Source organism: Geotrypetes seraphini, chromosome 14, assembly GCF_902459505.1.
Source record: "Geotrypetes seraphini chromosome 14, aGeoSer1.1, whole genome shotgun sequence".
NCBI lineage: Eukaryota > Metazoa > Chordata > Amphibia > Gymnophiona > Dermophiidae > Geotrypetes > Geotrypetes seraphini.
Window position 1 is genome coordinate 31,555,914 of NC_047097.1, and position 20,409 is coordinate 31,576,322.

Here is a 20,409-nt window from a genome sequence, read left to right on the forward strand (position 1 = left end):
CACCAGACAACAAAAGTAGGATTTCAATTTAATTATCAAAACCTGTCTGCTGCAGTATATTTGTCTATTTTTCTAGGGGGCTGGGTTCAGAGGCACAGTTTGGTTCAGAATATTTATAAATGATCTGGAAATTGGAACGATGAGTGAGGTGATTAGTTTGCAGATGACGCTAAACTGTTCAAAGTTGTTAAAACACATGCAGACTGTGAAAACTTGCAGGCAGACCTTAGGAAGTTGGAAAATTGGGCTTCTAAATGGCAGATGAAATTTAATGTGGACAAATGCAGTGATGCACTATGGTAAGAATAATCCAAATCATAGTTACTGGATGCTAGGGGGTCAGCGCTCAAGAAAAAGAGATATGTGTCTTTGTAGACAATATGCTGAAATCTTCCGCGTAATGTTTGATGGCAGCCAGAAAAGCAAACAAGACGCTAGGAATTATTAGAAAAGGAATGGTAAGAATGTTATAATGCCTCTATATCGCTCAATGATGCGACCTCACCTTGAGTATTGTGTTCAGTTCTGGTCTCCTTATCTCAAAAAAGATATAGCAGCACTAGAAAAGGTTGAAAGAAGAGTGACCAAGATGCTAAGAGAAAAGAATAAAGAGGTTAGGGTTCGTCAGCTTGGATAAGAGACGGCTGAGGGGAGATAGGATTGAAGTCTACAAAATGCTGAGTGGTGTATATTGGGTGCAAGTGGATCATTTTTATTTTTTTTTACTCCATCAAAAATGACAAAGAGGAGAAAATATTTTTCACTCAGAGAATGGTTAAGCTCTGGAAAGCATTGTCAGAGGATGTGATAAGAGCGGTTAACATAGCTGGTTTTAAAAAAGGTTTGGCCAATTTCCAGGGGGAAAGGTTCATAGGCTGCTATTGAAATAGACATGGGGGAAGCCCTGGGATCAGTAATATGGAATGTTGCTGCTCTTTGGGTTTTTGCCAGGTACTTGTGACTTAGATGGACCATTTGTCTGACCCAGTAAGGCTATTCATATGTTCTTATGTCTACTATTTGATACATGTGGTATAAAAGAAAACCAACACAACATCCCTACAGTAAAGTATGATAGTGGTGGCATTCTGTTATGGAGATGTGATGCAGTAGAACGGACAGGGAGGCTTGTGTAGAATGAGGTAAAGATGGATAATATAAAGTAAAGGCAGATCCTGGAGAACAGTCATGAATTTAGGACTGTGGAGAAGATTAATTTTTCAGCAGTACAATAATCCTAAGCATAAAACAAAAGCAACGATGGAATAACTCACAAAGGAACAACACAAGAAAAACTAACAGAGCCTACAGTAAAAATGCAAAACCAAAACCAAACTGCAGGAAAATGTACAGGATGCAGGAATTTATTAAAATTGCAAAAATCTTAAAAACATATATAAAACAAATACATAAGTTATAATAAATATATCCAAAGAACTGGTCCTAATATTCATGTGGACCTGACCCAACACGATCCGTGTTTCGAAGAAACATTCCTTCCTCAAGGGTCCCAAATGCTGACATGTGAAGTATCAGAAAACCAGATTGGTTAAAATAAAATCAACAAAGAACAGGCTTGGAAATCTCCTTTCTGAATCAATGCACTATGAACCACAAAGTGCGGAGTGAAAAAAATGAGAATGTGAATGTCCTCAAATGGCCCAGTTTTAAGAACATAAGAATTGCCATCCTGGGACAGACCGAAGGTCCATCAAGCCCAGTATCCTGTTTCCAACAATGGCCAACCCAGGTCCCATGTACCTGGCAGAAACCCACAGATTGTGATGTCATAATGCCTCATTCCACCAATGCCTCAGAGCCAAACTCATCAGTGATGTCACAATGGCTTGACTGTCCTATACTTAAGATCATAAGAATTGCCATATTGGGACAGACCGAAGGTCTATCAAGCCCAGTATCCTGTTTCCAACAGTGACCAACCCAGGTCCCAAATACATAGCTAAATCCCAAAGAGTTAAAAAAGCCCACACTTGAATTCAGTATAAAATCTGTGGCAAGACTTGAAGATTGCAGTCCACAGATGCTCTTCAGCCATCATGAAAGAGCTTGAGCTATTCTGCATAGAGTGTCCATAAATTGGTATCTGCCTTTTCCAAAAAGCTGAGGAATCAGAATTAGTCTTTAAGCACATGTCAGTGAAAGAAAGCGCTTATTTAAGGATTCTAGAAGCCGATCATTTGTGTTACTCCTGCTGTCCTGTGCCCCATCATCAGATGTGGTTTGTCCTGCTGAGATAGGGTGAGAACATCTGAGTGGTGACATTTTGAGCCGGGGTTCTGGGATGATATGGGGAGATTACCAGCTTTTGCTTAATGGCATTCTTTTCTAATCCTGAATTTTTACCATTTGTACAGACTCATCTCTTGCTTTCAGCCTTTAGCTACTGTTTCTTTTTGCAGATGATGGCCGCTTGCACAAAGCCGTCATTGTCAACCGAAAGGTGCATATCATTGAGGAGCTAAGACTGTTCAAGGACAAACTTCCTGTGCAGAAGCTACTGCTGAACCCTCGTCAGGTAATCCTCCTGCTACTGTAGCGTTCTTCCCATTTTGTTTCTATAGGAAAAACGCTTAGGCCCGGATTCTCCAAATGGCGCCGTTGTCGGCGTGTCTGTCATGCAACAGTGGGGTATAGAGAACTGTGCATCCAGTAAAGATTTTCAAGGACTACATTTCCGGCCATTTATGGCACCTAATGCCACTTCCAGCGTTAGCCACACCTACAGTAAAGCCCCTACGTAGGTGCAATTACGGTGTCATTTTTAGGCACCGATAGGTGCCTTGAAAATAATTGTAAAACATCTAACAAATGGTGTTTTTAACTTAACATAGGTGCCATTTATAGAATTATAGGCCTTAGTACATAAATCCTTTAGAGTGTTATTAGTAAAATGCACATATCGAAAAGGCTCAGGAAGAACAAACAGCTAATAACTGAACCCCCCCCCCACTCTTTTTTAATAAATACATACATTAAATATATACAATAATGTATTTATTGATGAACACAGGAAATGACAACAAAAATAAATTTCACCAATAAAGGAATAAAGGGAAAAATGCAAAAACCATCTGTATAAAGTCCTAATAAATGATAAGCACAACAAACTGAGTCAAATACGTCATCAAGAACAAATTGTTGAGAGACAGCGTTGTTCAATTCTAGTTTGCAGGAGTTGCTATGTGGGACGATGAGAATGTGAACAGGAGTGCTGGGCAGAGAGGATAATTCAGAAAAGCATCCGGAGTCCTTTTTTAAATAATTGAAGTTTGAAGTGCCAGCGGTGGGACTGAGAGATTAAGGGCCCCTTTTACAAAGCCGTGGTAGCAATGCTGCTGCAAGAAATGCTCCGAAGCCCATTCAGGGCCTGAGAGCTTCGGTGCATTTGCATCGCTACCGCAGCTTTGTAAAAGGGGCCCTTAGTGTTATACTTATGGCAAGAAATGTTACTGGACAAGATGGCCTCCATCCAGATCAACTGTTCATGCTGTTCCAACCATTATGACAATAGAGCAATGCTTCCTTCTAATTTAATCACTTCTGATAGGTAGGTAGAGGCCTATGACTCTTATTGCCCTGAGCCACTATGGTCATGTTACCCCTCTCCTAAAATCACTTCATTGGCTTCTCATCCGTTTCCAAATACATTTCAAACTCCTCTTACAGACCAGCAAATGCATTCACTCGGCTGCCCCTCACTCTCTCTCTTTATTTATCTCCCCCTATGTCCTTTCCCCCCCCCACAGCTCCACTGGTAAGTCCCTCCTAACTATGGCCTTCTCATATTCTGCTAACTCCTGACTCCATCTGTCTTGCTGCGCCATATACCTAGAACAAACTACCCAAATCCCTATGGTGGGCTCCAAAATGTGCATGAGTCGAGTCCCTTTCATTTGAAATGAAACTCTGCAATGAGAGGGCATAGGATGAAGTTAAGAGGCTCCGGAGTAATCTGAGGATATACTTTTTTACAGAAAAGGTGGTAGATGCATGGAACAGTCTCCCGGAAGAGGTGGTGGAGACAGAGACTGTGTCTGAATTCAAGAGGGCCTGAGATAGGCATGTGAGATCTCTCGGTGAGAGAAAGAGATAATGGTTACAGTGGATGGGCAGACTAGATGGGCCATTTGGCCTTTATCTGCCATCAGGTTTATGTTTCTGTCTCTGGCAGTGTTCATAGCCCAGTTAAAAGCCCACCTTTTCGAGACTGCTTTCAACTCCTAACTCCTCTCACCCCCCCCCCTCTCCCAGGAGCAGGAGAGATGCCCACTCCCTCCTTTTATTGCACAACCCCTCCCAACACCCCTGTGCCTCTGACAACCCCCTCCCCTTGTTAACTGGCTGTCCAGAGGAATGCCTACTTCCTCCGGCCAGCAGGCCTGCCTCTTCAAAATGGCAGGTCTTCCCCTCCCCGGTGCATTCTGAAATGCACTGGGGAAGGGCCAAAGCCTCTGACTGGCCCAGGTTGTTTAAGGCCCCTCCCTGGTTTTTAACGTGAAGTTTTAAGAATCTAGCCCCTAGTGACATTCCTTTCTGCTCTGTGGGGTGTATTAGAGTGAAGTAGATTGCAAATGAAATTTGTAGGCCATACTGGGACTTCTCCTTCTCTTTAGGGGCAGGAGCTGCTGGCTCTTATCTCACATAGGGGCATGTCTGTATGCATGACAGAAGGAAGAGCAGGAAACTGTGTTGCTCTGCACACAATTATCTCTACCTTGGCTTCAGTATTGATTAATATGTGCCTGGATTGATTAATTCACTGGCTGCTTTTCTTTCACACAGGGTCTACTCTATGCCTCTTCATATTCTGCAGTTGTTCAGGTCCCAGTTTCAAACTGCAGCACATACAAGAGCTGTGGTGAATGCATCCTGGCCCGGGACCCGTACTGTGCCTGGAGTGGGAAAGCCTGCCGCAACATCTATCCCTACCCAGCAGAACCAAATGTTTCGTGAGTGGACCAGCTGACCCATTAGCTATCTTGTACCATCCCCACTCTGTTATCCAGTTTCCTTCTCTTTCCCCTAGCTTTTATCTCATCTACTTGACTCTTCTCTCCTCGTTTCCAGTAACTCCTACATATTGGGATTTCGTTACATTTCTTAAAATATGAATGCACGTTTAAATACGGAAACATAGAAATATGATGGCAGATAAAGGCCAAATGGCCCATTCAGTCTGCCCATCCGTAGTAACCATTATCTATTCCTCTCTCTAAGAGATTCCACATACCTATCCCACGCTTTCTTGAATTTAGACACAGTCTCTGTCTCCATCACCTCTTCCGGGAGACTGTTCCACGCATCTACCACCCTTTCTGTAAAAAAGTATTTCCTTAGATTACTCCGGAGCCCATCACCTTTTAACTTCATCCTGTGTCCTCCAAAATATACAGATTGAGATCTTTGAGTCTGTCCCCATACACCTAATCACTAAAACCACACCATTTTAGTAGCCTTCCTCTGGACCTCCAGAATTGTACATAATATTCTAAATGAGGTCTCACCAGAGTCTTATACAGAGGCATCAATACCTCCTTTTTCCTACTGGACATACTTCTCTCTATGCAAACTAGCATTCTTCTAGCTTTCGCCGTCACCTTTTCAACCTGTTTGGCCACCTTAAGATCATCACATACAATCACACCCAAGTTCCGCTCTTCCGTCGTATACATAAGTTCCTCACCACCTAAACTGTACCGTTCCCTCTGTTTTTTGCAGCCCAAATGCATGACCTTGCATTTCTTAGAATTCAATTTTAGCTGCCAAATTTCAGACCATTCTTCAAGCTTCGCCAGGTCTTTTTTCATGTTATTCACACCATCCGTCTAATCTAGTAAAGATTTTGTTAACATCCGCAAAGGGGCAAATCTTACCCGACTTCCTCTCATCCCCTTTTGTCCCTTCCTCTTTTATTTCTTTGTAGCTAGTGGCAGAACTGATTTAGATATCAAACAGATCCTTGTGGTGGTGTAAACCATGAACCTATTGCCAAGTCATAACACTGTCAGATATTATAAGCACTAAAATTGTTCAGCAAATCATAAACTCTGTGAGTCTTATCCTTTCCTCATTCTCTTATTTCCTTCTTTGTCTCTTCTCAATACCTCCTTTTCGTTCTGCATTTCTGCCTTGTGGTCATTGTCTTCCCAAGACTTCCTAATGCTGTTTCTTTTCTTTTAGGCACTGGATCCAAGATATCGAGGAAGCTGATACAGAAAAGCACTGCAGACGAGAAAACATTACAATACCTAACCGTAAGGTTAACAGACCAGCTGGTAAGTACATTTTAGACTGGAATGGAACAAACCAGAAATGGGATGTGGTTCTAGTTGGGAAAAGAGCAGGGGTGTTGATGTTCTGCAAAAGAGCTCTTCCAGAGTGCTTGAGGGTGGAGAACAAACGGGATCTATGTTACTTGACATCTCTGCTCCCCTGCACTTTGTGACTGTGGCTTTGCATTGTCTTTCTTGATCTTCTTTGACACATTTTTCTTGACTGTATCCTAGAATAGCAGCTGAGCCACAAATCCCACCTATCTTATTAAGACGGAGCAGGTTGAGTCTCCAGGTTCTGCTTATTGCTTCTGATTCTCTCTTTTGCATTATGCCTCCCTGCACAGTAGAACCAAATGTTGACCACAGTGGCATAGTAAGGGGGAGGAGACGTGGAGGGTGGACCACCCCGGGCGCCATCTTAATTGGGATACCATCACCTCTCCACCCCCCCGTGTACCTCTTGAAACGGTCGCCAGCACAAGCAGCATCTTCCACCTGCTGCTCGCACTGGCCTTGGCTCCTTTCTGATATCACTTCCTGGTCACGGGACCAGGACATGACATCAGAAGGGAGCCGAGGCCGGCACGAGCAGCAGGTGGAAGATGCTGCTCGCGCTGGTGAATGTTTCAAGAGGTATGTGGGGGCAGGTGCTCAAATGACGAAGAGGGAATCACGGTGCTAACCTCCATAGCTACGCCAGTGGTTGACCATAACATGTATGAATCCTGATTCATTATCATGGGTCATCTCAGATTCAGGTACATAAGTTTACTGGAACTCTAGTCACTTCCTGTTAACTTGATCTATAAAGGAACTACATTCTGAATCCTTCCTAGGAACTATTAGGAAAGGGATAGAAAATAAAACAATGAATACTATAATGCCTCTCTATTGGGTCAACCTCACCTTGAATATTGTGCGCATCTCTGGTTGCCATATCTCAAAAAAGATATAGCGGAATTCGGATAGTTTCAGAAAATGGTGACCAAAATGATTAAGAGGATGGAACTCCTCTCATATGAGGAAAGGCTCTTCAGCTTGAAAAAGGAATGACTACGTTTATAAAACGATGAGTGGTAAGGAACAGGTAAATAGGAATCAATTGCTTACTCTTTCAATCCATGAAGTTACCTCTAAAATGAATAGGAGAAAATATTTTCTTTTCACTCAATGAATAGTAAAGCTCTGGACCTCATTACCAGAAAATGTAACAGCAGTTAGTGTATCTGGGATTAAAAAAGGTTTGGACAGCTCAGATAAGAAAATAAAGAAAAAAAAAAACCAGTTTGGACAAGTTCCTGGAGAAAAGGTCCATACACTTCTATTAAGGTGGACTTATTCCTGGGATCAGTAACATGGAATCATTACTCTTTGGGATCGATCCTGCCAGGTACTTATGACCTGGATTGGCCACTTTTGGAAGCAGGATACTGGACCAGATGGACCATTGGTCTGACCCAGTATAGCTGTTTTTATGTTCTTTTTCAATAGCTATTGACACATTCTCTCCCTGTGGTGGCACCAGCACAATTCAATAGCCAAGAACAACTTTTCTATAACAAGTAATCCTATTTTTATTCTTGACTATGCCTCAGCCTAATACATTTCCTTCTTATTCTGGTAACTACCTAGTACCATTCCCCCCCTGAGCACTAGACCTCTGGTTCCATGCCATTGGAACCGTAGTCCATATAGAATCCCAGCTAATCTCTGGCATTGCACCCGGAAAGAAAGTGGGTGGACTAGAAGGAATTTGCTGAATCCTCTGCCCATGTCTATTCAACTACTACATACGTCTCAAAACTGGCATATCACCTCTCTGATGAGAAATGATACGTGTTCCCGAAAGCCCTGACAACTTTTCCTACATTGGTGAAAAAAATAACTGGTGACCAAAACGTATCCTATGTGATCAGGTGCAATTGCTGGCTTTTCACATATCTAATCTAATCTTCCATTTGTGTGTCGCTCATACCTATACAGGCTCTAGGCAACTTAGAGGGAGGGGTTAGAAGGGGGCAGGGAAGGCTAAGAAGGAGGGAGAAGAGAGAAGCTTGTGGGTTCAGTTGTTAAAGAGGAAGGTTTTCAACTTCACTACACATTGTTCCTAGTGTGGCAGTAATTTTCACATTGGCAGTATATTAGGGGTTTTTTATACCACCTTCTGTAAATCACAACAAAATGCTTTACTATGCAAATGTAGAAAATGAAAAGGAACTCCTTAATCATACAGGACAGAAAAGAGTACATTTTCAAAAGACAAAAACATCTTTCTTGGAACAGTTTTCTTAATCCACAGCCTTAATAGAGCAGTAATGTTCAAATAAGAACAGAAGGAAGGTTTAAATATCAAATGCAGTAATCTCAAAATGAGTGTAAAAGGAAGAACCCAGTAGGGTCAGATACTTTGGGTTACCATTTCATCTCTATTCCCTACAGGTACAGCATGTCAAATAAATCAGCCAAAAATATATTATGTTTCTACTTCCTCTGTTTGTTAAGCTCTGGAACGCATTGCCAGAGGATGTGGTAAGAGCGGATAGCGTAGCTGGTTTTAAGAAAGGTTTGGACAAGTTCCTGGAGGAAAAGTCCATAGTCTTATTGAGAAAGACATGGGGGAAGCCTCCGCTTGCCCTGTATTAGTAGCGTGGAATATTGCTACCTTGGGTTTTGTCCAAGTACTAGTGACCTGGATTGGCCACTGTGAGAACAGGCTACTGGGCTTGTTGGACCATTGATCTGACCCAGTAAGGCTATTCTTATGTTCTTATACAAAATAGTTATTATAACATATGCCTGTGTTTTTTTTTCTTCGTAGCAGAAGATACTCAATGTCAGAAGATCTGGCTTCAACCCAATGTCGTGAGTGCTCTTCCATGTAAACTTCTATCCAATTTGGCTTCACGAAGATGGGTTCACAATGGAGAGAAAATCAACACGTCCTACCTCGTTATGCCAGATGGAAACTTGATCTTGGTTGGAAGCCCAGAGCGTCTTGGATTGTATGAATGTTGGTCGGTGGAGGGAGGCTTTCAAAAGCTGATGGCCAATTACTGTGTGGGCTCTGAAAAGGCGGTAAAGACAGTAACACTGAAGCTAGATACAGTGAAGACAATTCCAGACGGTGCTTATGTTGATAGGATCTCCAACATGTCGAAATCTATATCACCTTTTGAGAGCCATTTGGAAAAACGTACTGGCAAAACGTACTGGAATGAGTTTCTGATCATGAGTATCCTGTTTGGAGTGGCAGTAGTCATTCTTGGGCTCTTTCTGCTCTACAAACATCGGGATGGCATGAAAACGTTTCTCAAGCCGGGAGAGTGCACAGACGTACAGCATAAAAAGCCAGGGAAAAGCGGGACGCCAGCAGAAAGCCGTCCTTTAACTGGCAACAATATTCCCAGCACATTGTCCGATCACAAGGGTTATCAGACTCTGAATGACAATTATATTATCAGCACTCCTTTGCATGACGCGTTGGTAAATAGCAAAAGTTTTTTGCCCTCTGAAAAGAGGCCACTAAATTTCATGGACACTCACGTCGAAGTGTCCCCTACATGCCAAAGACCTCGCGTGAGGCTGGGCTCGGAGATCAGAGATTCTGTGGTGTGAAGAGTCACTGTGACTATTTTAAAAAAAATAACAAAAAACAACCAATCCCTGCCTCTGTGCCCGAGCCTGCAAGAGAGCAACAAAGAGTTTTCACATGCGGGAGTGGCCTGTGAGCTTGCAAAAGCAAAAATGTTTGGGAAATGTTTTGTGTGTTTTTCTGCATGCTACTTAGAACCAATCTGAAGGCAAGGCTGACAGTGGGTGGACCAGTGCTGTACTTTTATTCAGACATATGCAAATATTAAGAAACTGCACAAACATATGCATAGATGTAGAAACAGAGAAGATTATTTCTATTTTCTGTCCACACAGTAAATACCAGCAGCCACGTGGTTTACTGTTTGCTAATTGATTGTACTGACCAATCGGGTTCAGCTCATGAGACTCCTAGCAGAAAGGATTGGTCGCCCAGCATAACTAGGACATTTACCAAAACGTTCGTTCTTGCCTTCTCTTTCATCACATTGTCCTACTCAGTGGACTCAGAGCCTCAGTGTTTTCAAGTGTCTCCAGCTCTGTCACGCACAAAATGGTTTATAGAGCAGTGTTTCAATAGTAGGACTCCTCACACAGAAAGGCAGCTATGCTTATTACAATGTACAAAGCAGATTTATTCATGCACTTTGAACTAAGGGAAAGATCACATGAGCTGCACGTGTGTACCCGTTAACTAGGAAAGTGTTTTAGGGACCCACCAATCCACAGTTTCTGGAAGCAAAGAGTCTGCTTTGAAATCACCAAAGTGATCTACAGCCTGTTCCTGGAAAAGCACAATACAGGGCTTGCTGGATGCCGAAATCACGTAATTGAGGCTTAAATGTGTTAGAGTAAAAAGCAGATGATTTCTAGCACCATAAAGCTTCCGTTGGGACATGAACAGGACACAGTTTTCTGTAAAGTTGTAGCTTAAGTGGATGATCAACCAGTGCAAGAGGACAATGACATTAAATTACAAACAAGAAAAGGTGGTTACGTCAAGCACAGTGACTGTGAAGCAACTGAAAACCGATCTGTGTGCCAAAAATTTAACCACAAGACACTTAAGTTAGACTTTTTTTTTTTTTCAAGTGAAAGTAATACTTTTCCCATTTGTATTTGGTAGTTTGTTCATGTGTTGGGCACAGTTTTTCTCATGCTTCCATATTTTGTCTTTTCTGCTCAATTGAATGTTTTGTATGAATATTTCTTTTAAAGAATGTGAAAACAGAGACTACATTTGATAAATGTTAGGACTAGAACCAGCTTAAACGCTGCCAATAGATCAGAAGACATGGTCATTAGTGTAACTTTAAAAAAACAAACCAACCAATGCCTCCAAACAGTATCACTGGTAAAATAACAGAGAATATGTGTGGTTTTCACAAGATATTAACAAACAAAAATAATTTAAATGTTTATACTGTAATTTTAATCTTTTGTAATATTTAGAAGTTGAGATATTCACCTTCCATGCAGTTGATTCCACGTGTATGCCGTCCCAGCGCACACAGTGGTTTTGGACAAGGACCTCAAATCAACATTTTTTTTGATAGTCTGTGAAACAGTAGCCATTCCAGGTATGGAGGTTGTGAAGAGCTAGAAGCCAATTTCTGCTGCCGATTCAAAAGTTTCCTGGGCATTTATTGGAAGTGTAAGATTACCAAATCTGCATGAGTCACTGGCAGCGCTCAGCATCCTAGTGCACACTAGATTAGCAAGATTATGACTATCTGGCTCTCTAGGATGTGATTTTAGGGAAAAAAAGACTGGATCACCTATAACTTACTTTCTGGAATGAGCTGTTAATTTACAATCCTATCACAAGGGCTATTGGACCGATTTGTTTCTATTCAAGAAAATCCTAGCTCAGCTTTTTGACAGTGGTTTCTCGTCAATTCAGCAGGGGTTGTCTTGCCTTATGGACAGATTTTGCTGCCTCCTAAGTCAGTTCCTCTAAAGAGCTTTTGTTCCTTCAAGAACTGCCTGTAAATGTGCTATTTCTCCTTAAATCGTGCAATCACAAAGAGCCAGAGATATCAAATGAAACCATTAGCTAGCTATAATAAACCTATTGAATACGTGCTTTAAGGTGCCTGCGAGTTATCAAGTCTCTTTTGACAACTGCACTAGTTGTTTTAGTTTTTTTTAATGAAAGAGAATTTTTAAATTCTTTATTACTTCAAAACATTCCTGAAATATAGCAAGCCTTGGAACAATTAATAAAAACAAAACTTTACACATATAGTAAAAATGATATAGACTAGTGCTTAAATTAGGTTTGTTAGTGAAAAAAAAAAAGAAACCAATTAGTTGCAGGAACACCAGTATAGAAGGCACAGTTGCAGTGTCAGCTCTTCAAATCGTGCATCAAACCTTGAAAATGTGACTCTTTTTTTGGAGGCTTCGAAATAGTATGCGTTAATTGTGAGAATGAATTAGAGGCCTATGCTACTACCTCTCTAACCACAGTTAAACATATCCTGCAGCGTGGCTTGTTTTCCGTTGCTGTACAATGTGAGCTAGTGGAGCAAAAGCAATCACTTTGATTATATGCCCAAACCTTCACAAACGTTTATGCAATTAAAGAGACTTTGCTCTAGAGAGTCTTTAGACGGCAATCAAAGGGATAGCGTGGGGACAGAATTACACTCTGTATGTGCAAATGAAAAGCTGTGTTGCAGCAAGCAGAATTTATTACATATCACTTAATCCTCTAGCTAAGGCTCTTTGTATTCTTGAAGTCAGATTATTTCACTGATAAGATTTATGACCAGGTGTAACAGTCATAGATCTCCTTATTCCTTGAGCAGAGAAATTCCTGCAGCTCCCGCTTTTAGACATATTCCAGTATATTAAATGAACACTTCCTTGAAGTCCTTTCTAGAATATATTAGGCTGAATGAATATGAGAAAAGATACAGTAGAAAATGAGTAGTAGTCTAATGGTTAGTACAGTGGGCCAAGAACCTGAGTTCAATTCCCCACTGCAGCTCTTCGTGACTCTGGGCAAATCACTTAACCCTCTATTAAAGAACGCAGATTGTGAGCACACTAGGGACAGAAAAAAGTACTGGCATATACAGTAATATAGGTAAACCACTTTGATAGTGTGGCTACGTGGATGGTGTTGTCGAGAGCGTTTTGGCTTCCTGGACCATGAGATGATTTTCCAAGGGCTGCTGAGCAGGGGTGATATGCATCTATCAAAGAAGCGAAGAAGTGTCTTTGTCAGCAGGCTGGCTAATCTACTGAAGAGGGCTTTAAACTAGAAGTGATGGGGCAGGGTGATCAAATACCTCTACACAGATGGAAAAAGGGGGCAATGTCTGGAAAGCAGTATATACTAACATGAAGTATGGGAAACAAGATTCTGGATCTAGAAGCTATGATGGAAGAAGAGGAGTTGGATATAGTGTCGCTCACAGAGACATGGTTCACAGAGAATGACTAGGATGTAATTATACCGGGCTATTATCTTTTCAGGAAAGTGGGTGGGACGAAAAGGAGGAGTATCAGCGTTATATGTTAAAGATCATATTAAAGCCACACAATTGCAGGATCTGCAGGGCAAGGAAGAGGCTCTGTGGATCAATTTGGAAAGAGGGAATGGTGAATATATATAATATATTTACATTGGTGTGATATACAGGCCTCATTCACAAACAGAAAGAGTAGATAGAGATTTAATAGTAGACATTCAGAATATCTCTAAAAAAGGGGAATTCTTGCTAATAGATGATTTAACATGCCGGATGTTGATTGCGGTATCCCTATTGCAGGGTCTTCTAGAAGTAGGGAGATTCTGGATTCTCTACAAGGAGAACTGTTGCAGCAGTTGGTTCCATTACCAACTGCTGCAACAGTTCTCCTTGTAGAGAATCCAGAATCTCCCTACTTCTAGAAGACCCTGCAATAGGGATACCGCAATCAACATCCGGCATGTTAAATGAAATACGCGGGATGGGGGTCATACCGGACTTAGTGCTTATAAACGGGGAAAGTGTTTCTGATGTTACAGTGGGTGATCATCAGGCATCCAGTGATCACTGCATAGTACGGTTTAATATTAAGATGGGTGTAGAGAGGGCTCATTCAAAAGCAAAGGTTCTAGACTTTTAAAAGAACTAACTTTGTTCGGATGGGGGTTTACGTCAAGGAATTATTGTCTGGATGGGAACGTCTGGAAGGAGTGTAAATGCAGTGGGCAAAACTGAAAGTAGCAATTGTAAGAGTGACAAACCTTTTTGTGAGGCAAGTAAGTAAAAGTAAGAAGAAAAGAAGGCCCGTTTGGTTCTCAAAAGTAGTAGCTGAGAAAGTAAGGAATAAGAGGTTAGCTTTCATAAACTACAAAAGATTGCAGAAAGAGGAAGACAGGCAAAAATATCTGGAAAAGTAAAGAGAGGTTGGTCATGTAATCAGGAAAGCAAAGATGCAAATGGAAGAAAAAATAGCTGACACGATAAAACAGGTAGACAAGACATTTTTTAGTGATAGGAAGAAGTGCAAAAGTGGCATTGTGAGACTCAAAGATGAAGGGGAGGAATATGTAGAAGCTGATTAAAAAAAGGCCAAATTGCTTAACAAATATTTCTGTTTTGTGTTCACGGCTGAAGCGCCGGGAGCGGGACCACAGGAGACAAACATGAATAGGGATGGAGGAGTAATAAACCCTGATCAATTTTCAGAGGGTTGTGTTCATCAGGAGCTAGCTAAAATAAAGGTAGACAAAGCGATGGAGCCGGATGGTGTACATCCAAGGGTGCTGAAGGAACTTAGGGAAGTTCTGGTAGCTCCGCTAACTGACCTTTTCAATGTGTCTCTAGAGTTAGGAGTGGTACTGGAGGACTGGAGAAGGGCGGATAAGGTCCCTCTCCACAAAAGTGGAAGTAAGGAAGAAGTAGGAAATTACAGGCCGTTAAGTCTGACTTCTGTGATAAGCAAATTAATGGAAACGTTTTTAAAACAGAGAATGGTCAAGTTTCTGGAATCTTGTGGATTACAGGACCAGAGTCAACATGGATTCACTAGAGGTAGGTCTTGTCAGACAAATCTGATCAATTTCTTTGACTGGGTGACCAGAGAATTGGATAGAGGATGTGCAGTAGATGTGGTGTACTTAGATTTTAGCAAAGCCCTTGACAGTGTTCCACGCAAATGTCTGATAAATAAACCCAGTGCCTTCGGGACGGGTCCCAAAGTGACGGGCTGAGTCAGGAAATGGTTGAGTGGAAAGCAACAAAGGGTAGTGATCAATGCAGATCGCTCTTAATAAAGGGATGTTACCAGTGGTGTGCCTCAAGGTTCTGTTCTTGGGCCTATTCTTTTTAACATTTTTATAAATAATATTGCTTAAGGGTTGTCGGGTAAGATTTGCCTCTTTGCGGATGATACCAAAATCTGCAATAGAGTAAATATGCCGGATGGTATGAATAACATGAAGAAAGACCTAGCAAAGCTTGAAGAATGGTCTGAAATGTGGCAGCAAAAATGTAATGCTAAGAAATGCAAGGTCATGCATTTGGGCTGCAAGAAAACAAAGAAATGGTACAGTTTAGGGGTGAAGAACTTTTGTGCACGACAGAAGAGTGGGACTTGGGTGTGATTGTATGTGATGATCTTAAGGTGGCCAAACAGGTTGAAAAGGTGACGGTGAAAGCTAGAAGGATACTAGGGTGCTAAGGAAGAGGTATGGCCAGTAGGAAAAAGGAGGTATTGATGCCTCTGTATAAGACTCTGGTGAGACCTCATTTAGAATATTGTGTACAATTCTGGAGGCCGCACCTTCAAAAAGATATAAAAAGGATGGAGTCGGTCCAGAGGAAGGCTACTAAAATGGTATGTGGTCTTCGTGATAAGGTGTATGGGGACAGACTTAAAGATCTCAATCTGTATACTTTGGAGGAAAGGCGGGAGAGGGGAGATATGATAGAGATGTTTAAATACCTACATAATTAAATGCACATGAGTCGAGTCTCTTTCATTTGAAAGGAAACTCTGCAATGAGAGGGCATAGGATTAAGTTAAGAGGTGATAGGCTTCGGAGCAATCTAAGGAAATACTTTTTTACAGAAAGGATGGTAAGATGCATGGAACAGTCTCCTGGAAGAGGTGGTGGAGACAGAGACTGTGTGGGATACAGAGAAAGCGTGGGATAGTACATGGGATCTTTTAGAGAGGAAGATATAATGGTTACTGCAGATGGGCAGACTGGATGGGCCATTTGGCCTTTATCTGCTATCATGTTTCTGTGTTAGTCTGTTCCTTTATTTGGCAGGGTGGATCAGGAGCAGGTATATGCATTTTATACCACATTCATAACATCCAGTACAGATCTTGCCTATCTCGGGGGGAGGCAAAAATATCTTATAGTGGAACTTAGCATGTGGGTTCAACATTGCCTTGATAATAAATATGACTGTTGGGCAGATGATGGATCATACAGGTCTTTATCTGCCATTTTTTTTTACTATGTTACTATGTGTGTAAGTCAGCATAATCAGTTTTGCACATTGACATACCGTATATACTCAAATATAAACCGAGGTAACCTTTTTTCTCCGTAAGAAAGGAGGAAAAAAGCTTGACTCGAATATAAACTATGGGTTTATATTCAAGTGCCCTGCCCAGCTATGCATCCAGCCCCTCTCCCTCCCTGCCTTTCCATGCTCTGCATCCAGCCCCCCTTTCCCTTCCTGCCCTGCCATGCTCTGCACACATCCCTCATCCCTCCCACCTCCCTGATTTAAAAAAAAAAAACTACCTTTAAAGCCCTGGTGGTTCAGCAGTGAACCGGAGCAACTGCGATCTTCCTATGCTCCTGCCCCGTGCAGAGCCGCTATCTGAAATGGCTACTTCAAGTTCTTGCAGCAAACCTATGAAATCATTTGCTCCTAGGGTTAAGATTTTAGAGGAAAAATTCAAATCTTTTAAAACTATGTTAAAAATGGTTTTTTTTAAAGAAGCATTTGGATAAGATTTGATCCAATCTGAACTAACCCATGTTTGTAAAATGATTTTTGGGTCATCAGACAGTCCTGTGAAATCTTAATATGATATTACTGTTTCATTTAGGAGTGAATGTTATTCTGTATGCTTGTTGTTTGTGTGGGTTGGGCCTATTCTATTTAACAATGGAGTTCTTTTTATTTGATTGTATTTTGTAAGTCGCTTGGACCAGTAAAATGAACAAGTGGTAGAAGAAGATTAATAAACCATAATCTTGTGAGGTTGCCACGAGAACTTTCAGTAGCCATTTCAGACAGCAGTTCTACTTGGGGCAGGAGCGTAAGATCGCTACTGCCCTGCTTCAGCGCTGGACCACAAGGGCTTTAAATGGAGTTTTTTTTTTTAGTCTAGGACAGGGCAGGATTAATTTGTCAAGGGCCCCTAGGTACTCAAGTACACTGGGCCCCCCTGCCCTGCCCCACCCCACCATGTGCCCAGGCGGAAACAGGAAGTTGCGTCAGAGGGAAGCTTTAGGCAAGCAGCACTGCTTGCACAATTACAGTTTCCATTGCCTTTCTTACCCGCGTTGCTTGCTTGTCTTACTTGCCGTCGATGGGGGGCTGCGTTGCTGATCAGGTGGGGGGGGGGGGGCGGCACGTAGCTGATCGATGCTGGAGGGGCCCATCGCCGTTTGGAAAAAACAATGTTGATGCCCTACTTCGTCGGGCCCCCCTGACCATTTTGGGCCCTAGGCACGTGCCTACTTGGCCTATTGATTAATCCTGCCCTGGTCTGGGAGATGAAAGGGAGGCAGGATGTGTCAAAGTTGACCAGGACAGGAGGCAGGAAGGATCTCTCCTGCCTGGCCCACCAGGGCCCAGGGGAGGCCTGCAACAGGTCCGGGAGGGGGGTGAGTGGGTGATGACCCAGATATAAATCGAGAACCCCATTTTTCATGGAGAGTGTGGCATAGTGGTTAGAGCAACAGCCTCAGCACCCTGAGGTTCTGGGTTCATACCCAGCATGCGCCTTGTGACCCTGGGCAAGTCACTTAATCCTGCTAGATTCTGAGCCCACTGACACAGATAGCGGAAGTACCTGTATGTAAACTGCTTTGAGTGTGGTTGTATAACTACAAAAAGGCAGTATACAAGTTACAATTCCTTTCCGGGCCATTTTTTGGCCCAACAAATCTTGGTTTATATTTGACTATATACGGTAGATAAAATAGAAAAATGCTAGTGTAGCAATAATGTGCATTAACACAAAAGTTTTCGGGTTTTCCTGTTATACGTAGACATGAAGCCAATACTATTCCTTTCACTATCATAAAAACCTAAACCTAAGACATAAGGTAGAGAATTAAGCAGTAGTCTTTCTTAAATAACAAAGCTAGGACCAGTAAAGATAGATTTTTCACATTCAGAGCAAGAATTACTGCTTTGACGGCATCTGGAATTTTCTGCAACATTAAATGCTCCCAACCGTGATACATTTTTAAAGTGAAGAGGCAGATATGATTAGTACCATTGCCGCAAAACTGCGTCAGACCAGAGGGCTTTCTCCTCTGCATCCCATCTCGTACAACCAGGGGTTATAAAAGAAACAGGGCAGGAGTGGAGTTGTTTAGCTGCTTCTAACCCCCTCCAATTTCTAGAAGTCATGCAATAAGGATCCATTGAACCTACAATATCCATGACTTATGTAAAGCAGCCTCTTTGTTCAGATCACCTGCCATCTTCAGTAGTTGACGTCAAGGCTTTTAATTTGTAGACTTTAATTTGTAGACAAAAAGGAACTGTGGAGTGGGTGAGTGAGCCATGGACAGGGCAACAAAAGAGGGGTTTTAAACCAACATAACTTTTTGTGCTAGGCTCATTGCTTTTTAGGGGGGGGGGGGGACGACGACCACCAAAGCTGCTTTCCTGATAGAAATCTCTCCATGCAATGCAAAATGTCAGGACTTGGCCAGTCCACTGCAATAACCCAGAGATCCTGGTGTTGTGCCTCAGTTCACCCAGCTATAACTAGATTATACCGTTCCAGTTTCCAGGCTTACCACACATTATGCTCCAAACATAAAAGTTTGGATGGCATGAAATGAGCTCAATAAATGCAAATGATTAACTCGTCCCCATCAGTAACATAAGTCAGAGGAAATTCTACACCATTTTCTCCGAGAGGTTAGTCTAATGACTCTTTTGGTCTAAACCCCACAGGAAGCAGCTTTCGTCTGTGTCACTGCACTTCTAACCGCATGCCTGTAAATACTCGATTCTCGCTATCTGTGCCAAACGTCACTTGGTTATCAGTGCACTTCAGCCCTTTTACTGGACTTGAGCAAAATTAGATATTCCTCTGATACCACAGTCTCCCTCCACTGTTCTTACTCGTGTGTTTTGCTCTCTTCATTTGAAAAAGGAAAACTATCTATGGTATCACCTATTGTCTGAAAATGTTTGTATTAAATGAGATATGGTGAATTTTTTTTCTATTAAATGCACTTTACTTTTTTTTAAAATAAAATATTGTTAAAGTTTGACTTGTCTATCTTTACTCATATGACTGAAGGACAAACAAGTTGGCATTACAGGAGCTGACTTGAAACACACCTTGACATCAGTTTTCTAAATTGCTTTTGAGATTGTGGCTCAGTGCAAGAGGTTTTGTAACATTGCTTTAACATTTAACATTGCTTCTAGGAACAATCAGACACAGTGCTTTATATTCAAAAATAGTGGGAGACAAAAGAACCTGTCAACGTAGAAGTTTTTCAGTCAGGTACATTAACCATCTGTGCCATGATGCAAAACTACCACTGGAACCAAGACCATCCTAAACTCAGGTCAAGATATACTGGTGATCAGGGCAGAAATTTGCCAAAGCCTGTCAGCTGTTAGTGCTGCCTTTGATTTTAGGCAGGCTTGGGACACTTATGGTATGGAAGCACAGTGCTCTGTTTTGACCTCCCTCGCCCCCTAATGCTGGCATTGTCCAACCTGGATGTCTGAATTCCAGCTTTACATAGGATGTGTCCAAAATCAGATTAACCAGGAAGAAGTGCAAAAGTGGCATTGTGAGACTCAAAGATGAAGGGGAGGAATATGCAGAAGCTGATAAAGAAAAGGCCAAATTGCTTAACAAATATTTCTGTTCTGTGTTCACGGCTGAAGCGCCGGGAGCGGGACCGCAGAAAACAACCGTGAATAGGGATGGAGGAGTAATAGATCTTGATCGATTTTCAGAGGGTTGTGTTCGTCAGGAGCTAGCTAAAATAAAGGTAGACAAAGCAATGGAGCCGGATGGTGTACATCCAAGGGTGCTGAAGGAACTTAGGGACGTTCTGGTAGCTCCGCTGACTGACCTTTTCAATACATCTCTAGAGTCGGGAGTGGTACCGGAGGACTTGAGAAGGGCGGATGTGGTCCCTCTCCACAAAAGTGAAAGTAAGGAAGGAGTAGGGAATTACAGGCCGGTAAGTCCGACTTCTGTGATAAGCAAATTAATAGAAACACTTTTTAAACAGAGAATGGTCAAGTTTCTGGAATCCTGTGGATTTCAGGACTGGAGGCAA

General features: G+C 42.0%; 1 protein-coding gene across 3 annotated transcripts in view; it reads left to right on the top strand.

The window, feature by feature from the left end:
* SEMA4B (semaphorin 4B) overlaps positions 1 to 12,250 on the top strand; it is a 321,358-nt gene extending 309,108 nt beyond the window's left edge. For 2 of the 3 annotated variants that reach the window (XM_033919910.1, XM_033919911.1), the window contains exons 13-16: positions 2,421 to 2,536; positions 4,804 to 4,970; positions 6,202 to 6,296; positions 9,115 to 12,250. In XM_033919910.1, the coding sequence (XP_033775801.1) occupies positions 2,421 to 2,536; positions 4,804 to 4,970; positions 6,202 to 6,296; positions 9,115 to 9,911 (1,175 nt within the window). In that variant the 3' untranslated portion in view covers positions 9,912 to 12,250. The remainder of the gene's footprint in view (positions 1 to 2,420; positions 2,537 to 4,803; positions 4,971 to 6,201; positions 6,297 to 9,114) is intronic. The other variant, XM_033919912.1, reaches the window with a different exon arrangement.
* The last annotated feature ends 8,159 nt before the right edge of the window (positions 12,251 to 20,409 follow it).